Here is a 5,626-nt window from a genome sequence, read left to right on the forward strand (position 1 = left end):
CCTCTCACAAAATGGTGTACTAAGTTGCAACAAACAAGAACCAGATTCCTTACTAACATTCATCTCTTCCCACTCCCCTCCCTTCAACCCCAGCCTCAACTGGTCTCCCTCTACCAATTGCTGCCATTGGCAAGGCATAGCCTGCACATCCCACAACGGCGCCCCTCATGTGCCGGAAAAAAATCTCTCTGCCACTTCCCTCACTCTACCAAACCTTCCTTTCCTAGCCCACATAAACCTCTCCCACAACCATCTCTCCGGCCTCCTCCCCCGCTCTCCCTCCTCACTCTCGACTTGAGCTTCAACTCCCTCTTCGGCCCACTCATCCGCACTCTCCCCATCACCATCCACTCTCTACTCTAGACCTCCCAAGCAACCGCTTCCATGGCTCCTTTGATCCCTCCTTTCTTCTCCCTCAACCATCCAATTTACTCATCTTCAACATCAGCAACAATAGTTTCACCTCCTCCAATCCTTCATCTATTTGCAACATCTCCCCACTCATCAAAATCTTGGATTTCTCCATGAATACATTCATTGGTCCTATATCTCCTTCCCTCGCCCAATGCTCAAGCCTTCAAGTCTTCAGAGCTGGCTCCAACGACCTTTACACCTTGACAAAGTTGCAAGAAATCTCCCTACATAACAACCAACTTTCCGGGGCAATCAACAAGGCCATTGTGAACCTTTCAAACCTCATTATCTTAGAGCTCCATGCCAATCAACTAAGCGGTGAGATACCTCAAAATATAGGGCTGCTTTCCAAATTAGAGCAACTGCAACTGCAACTCCACTCCAACAACCTCAACGGCACCTTTCCACCCTCTCTAACAAAATGCACCAACCTCACCACTCTCTTCCTTCGCAACAACTTCTTCAACGGGGAAATCTCCACTCTCAATTTCCCCAAACTCCAACATTTACAAGCCCTTGATCTCAGCAACAACACCTTCTCTGGTAACATCCCGAATACCCTCTGCTTAAGCAAGTCCCTGAGGGCAATCCGGCTCTCCTACAACCAGCTCATCAGCGAAGTCCCTCCTTGTATGGCCTCTCTCAATTCTCTCACACAAATCTCCCTTTCCTACAACCACCTGTCCAACGTTGTGGGAGCCCTGAACACACTCAAACACTGCCAGAATCTGGGAGTCCTCTTCCTCACCAGATGCTTCTACGACGAGAGAATACCCAACATCGACAGCGACAACCTGCACACCTTCAAGAATCTACAGATTCTGACGCTAGCAGGTTGCAAACTCAAAGGCCAAATCCCAACTTGGATTTCCAAACTGAAAAAACTCAAAGTTCTGAACCTCTCTTTCAACAAACTCTCAGGCCCAATTCCAGCGTGGGTAGGATCAATGCCAAGCTTATACGTCCTCAACTTAACGCAAAACTCACTCACGGGAGAGATCCCACGTGAGATAACGCAGCGTGGCAGATAATGATCTGGAAGGGGGGTCAGTTCGAGACGTTTGGAATTGGCGCATTTGAAGGGAACACTAAACTGTGCGGCGAGGTGATACACAGGAGCTGCGGCGCGGTTGTGATAAACAGGCCTAAGCCCGAGGAAGAAATTGATGGCGGGAGTAAGAGTCTTTGGTATTATATGCAATTCCCTCTTGGATTGGGATACTTTGTTGGACTAGTTGGAGGAACTGTTGGCAATAGATTATGAATTACTACAATCTACAAAATCACTTTCTCTTGTTCTATTTCATTTTCATCCATGTACATGCATGCACATTACTCACCACAATACCACTTTCTTTCTTGTTTGTGTGGAAATATAACAGACAGCAATAATAAACAATTGCTTATCTGGACTATAATTGTGGAAAAATTACGATACTCTCTCGAAACCTTTCACTTTCTCCACTTAGGATAAGAAAAACTTTTGAAATTCTCCAATATCAAAATCTATAAAAAGATGATTAATATTGAGCCAAAAAAAGATAGGTATAATTGTGGAAATGAGAACACACTTTTTGCATTATTGTGGCGTCTTAAGTGCAAGAATTAGTATGAAGTAAACATGCCCACCGGTTCCGGTTCCGGTTCCGGCGGTTAACCGCCGAACCGGAACCGCCGGTTCCGGTTCCGAACCGGAACCGTGGCCTTTTTCCCGAACCGGAACCGTCGGAATTCGGGTTGCGGTCCGGTTCCGGTTCAAGATATTTCGAACCGGAACCGTGACCGAACCGGCGGTTCCGGACGGTTCGGAACCAGCGGTTAACCGGCCGAACCGCCGGTTCGGGCTCTAATTTCGAGGCATTTTGATGGGGGAACCGGCGGCAGCTTTTCAGCTGAAAAACCGGCCGGTTCCGGCGGTTAACCGGCCGTTAACCGTGAAAACCGGCGGTTAACCGCCGGTTCAGGGCTTCCGGATGCGGCGCGAGAAACGAGGCGACATGACGCAGCTTTTGCAGACGGTTTCGTTGACTGAACCGGCGGTTCCGGCCCGGGAACCGGCGGTTCCGGCGGTTTTCCGCCAAAAACCGCCGGTTTTTGCGAAAATTGATTTTTTTTTTTTTTTCAAATTTCAAATTCGAAATTCTTCCATTTTCCCCCCATTTTTATCTATAAATACCCCCTCTATCCTCATTTACATTCACCCCACTCTTGTGTTAATAAGAGTTTCTCTCTTCAATCTCCCAATTCTCTCTCTTTGTCTCCAATTTCTCATTTGTGCTATTGTGCTTCCATTTAATTACGCAAGTGCTACTCTTATTACGCATTGTTATACACTTATACTTGTTCCCGTAGTTCTATCTATAAGTTGTCTTCCTTTCTCAATTGCTAAAACAAAAAATATATTATTCCATATTTCTACATTTCTACTTCTACATAGCAATATGTCTTCATCCCTAGAAGGTCGTGTTGATAAGGGAAAGGGAAAGGCCAAGAGGCCATCTCGGAGATCCGTTATTGATGAAATTTCTCAAATGAACATGGATGAGTGGCAGGTTAATATTTATTATCTACTAATTTAATTAATTTTGAATTACATTACATTATTGTTCATAATTTTATTTTGTATTTACAATACAAATATTATTTTGTAGGCTCGAGAAGAGCAAGATGTGGCACATGCTATTGCTCTCTCTCGCTCTCAATACCAAGGCGATGCTTATGTTGGTACCGGTAGTGGTGCTCCCGGTCGCGGTGCCTATTCCCAACAAAGTCCAACCCCTGTGAATGTTGATGAAGACGATGATGATGATGACGACGAGGAGGAGGGGGAGGAGGTAGAAGAGGTTCAAGAAATGCCACCCCCACCACCACCAAGGAGTCGGCGTGGTCGTGGACAACCTCGTCCTCCTCAACCTCCTAGACCAGCTGACAGGTCTTTAACCTCCAACATCATGGTGAAACACTTCAAGAAGGTACAAGATAGTAACGATCCTAACACTTATAATGTGTATTGCAACTATTGCGAAAACGTATACACATTCCGAAGGGGTGGAGGATACGGTACATTTACCCGTCACATGGAGAAAGCGTATCCGGTCGAGTTTGGTATCGCTCCAACCCAAACTCAACTCAACTTTCAACATGGAGTCGGGACCGGGAGTGGGACGGATTCATCCCAAACATCAGGTACGTGTAGCAATACTCTTTTGAAATATGATCACAAAAATGCTCTTAATGTGATGTCTAGATTTGCCGTTATGAAACATTTTCCATTCAATGCTTTTGATAACGATGCTTTTGAGTCGAGTATGCGGCAAGTTTATAATGCCGCTGCAAGAAAATTGAGTCGAACTTCAATGACTCGGCCGTTGTTCGACAATGCATGGAAAAGAAGGCGCAATTAGGTACGTTTATTATTAACTTAGGGCATAAAGTTTCTATTTGTTCTGATGTGTGGACTGATTGTTTTTGTAAAAATTCGTATATGGGCATCACTGTGCATTTCGTTGATCACAGTTGGACTTTAAACAAACGTTTGATTGCATTTCGGGAATTTCCCACACCACACACTGCACAAGCAATTGCTCAATTGATCATTCAAGTTTTGAATGAATTTCAATTGATCAATAAAATTTTTTCTATTGGTTTTGACAATGCTAGCGCTAACACTGCTAGCATAGATGAACTAATCAGTGCATGTTCTCCTGTTATTGATGGTAAATATTTTCATGTGCGATGTATTGCCCATATTTTGAATTTGTGTGTTCAAGATGCGATCGATTTGTGGCAAAAGTATGTTGATCCTATTAGAACTGATGTGAAGTTGATTCGTAACAAAGCTCCTATTGGTAGAGCTTGGAAGAGATATTGTCATGGTAAGCAATGCAGGTACACCAACTTTCGTTTGGATGTTTCAACTCGTTGGAACTCGACATATGATATGTTGGAGTCGACTTTGAACCACATTGAGTATTTATGTGATTTTTTTAGAAGTTGTCCTCATGTTCCTTCTGATTTGATTTTGATACCCGCTTGTTGGGACCACAGCATGGATTTATTTCGATTATTCCGCGCTTTCAAAAATGCCACTGTTGAGTTATCCGGAGTTTATTATCCTACTTCTGTGCGCGTTTTGGAGCATTGCATGTATGTGGCAATTGGTTTTAAAACTTGTGTGAAAAATACTCAATTCATTGAGTTGAAGGCTATTTTGTTTTACATGGTTGAAAAATGGTTAAAATATTTTTCACGTATTCCAAATGTGTTTTTGATTGCAAAATGCTTGGATCCAAAGTGGAAGTTGCATGGTGTTTATAAAATTTTAGACATGTACTATGGTTGTTTGCACGCTTTGGATTTTTCTCAACTCCGCGAAATGGGCTTGACAAGAGGAGAATGCTTCGAACTAAGTATTCCGGATGTTGATGAAATCAAACTAAGGTTAGATAGTGCACTTCGTTCTCTCTACGCGGAATATGAAATGCGGTATAACACCGCTCACCAGGTACGTGCTCCTCCTAGTCCGTCTACATTTGATTTTGGTGGAGGGGATTTTACCAATATCATGATTGATCCCGACGTAGTATCACAATTGCAAGATCTATACGGTACTACAACCAATAGGACTAGAGCGACTAGTGAATTAGATATATATTTGGAATCGCGCTCTATTTTTCAAGATGCTGGTCCTCCTACTCAACAAATTGACGTCCTTAATTGGTGGGGAACACATGACAAAGAGTTTCCGATACTCTCCATCATGGCTAAGGATATATTCGCCGTTCCCGCTTCCACCGTCGCCGTTGAACAAGCTTTTAGTGTCGGCGGTTGTGTCCTAGACGACAGAAGGAGCAATCTCTCCGCCAAGAACATGGAAGCCACTATGTTACTTGACGATTGGGCAAAGGCGGACATGAGAGCACAAGAGCCGGATTTCGACTTCCGTGTAGAGAGTGATGGTGAAGAATTTTCTTCCGATGGCGATGACGAGGTCAGAAGCGAGAGCACTCAACATTAGCAATGAGTCGACGGGGGGCGGTGAACGGCGAGCACAGCCGACCAAAAAGGTAAGCAAGGTAAGAGAACTACGTGGGCTTTGATTCCTCAATAAAATTGTGGATACGTAGGCACCTCAACTTAAATTTGAAAAGTTTAACTTCGAAAGTTTAAGTTGAGCTCAAGCCCTTTTCAATTTTTTTTCCCCCCCATTTCA

At 43.9% G+C, this 5,626-nt stretch overlaps 1 protein-coding gene across 1 annotated transcript; it reads left to right on the plus strand.

Moving 5' to 3' along the window:
- Positions 1 to 209: 209 nt before the first annotated feature.
- On the plus strand, positions 210 to 1,537 carry LOC121763025 (receptor-like protein 3). Its single transcript, XM_042159075.1, has one exon. It carries the CDS (start codon positions 525 to 527, stop codon positions 1,443 to 1,445), a length of 921 nt encoding a protein of 306 aa, XP_042015009.1. The 5' UTR covers positions 210 to 524; the 3' UTR covers positions 1,446 to 1,537.
- Positions 1,538 to 5,626: the final 4,089 nt, after the last annotated feature.

The sequence above is a fragment of the Salvia splendens genome, chromosome 13 (assembly GCF_004379255.2).
Source record: "Salvia splendens isolate huo1 chromosome 13, SspV2, whole genome shotgun sequence".
NCBI classification, from domain to species: Eukaryota; Viridiplantae; Streptophyta; class Magnoliopsida; order Lamiales; family Lamiaceae; genus Salvia; species Salvia splendens.

What these genes read in the sequence shown, in the direction of transcription:
- LOC121763025 (XM_042159075.1), top strand. Translation starts at nt 525, where the DNA reads ATGAATACATTCATTGGTCCTATATCTCCTTCCCTCGCCCAATGCTCA.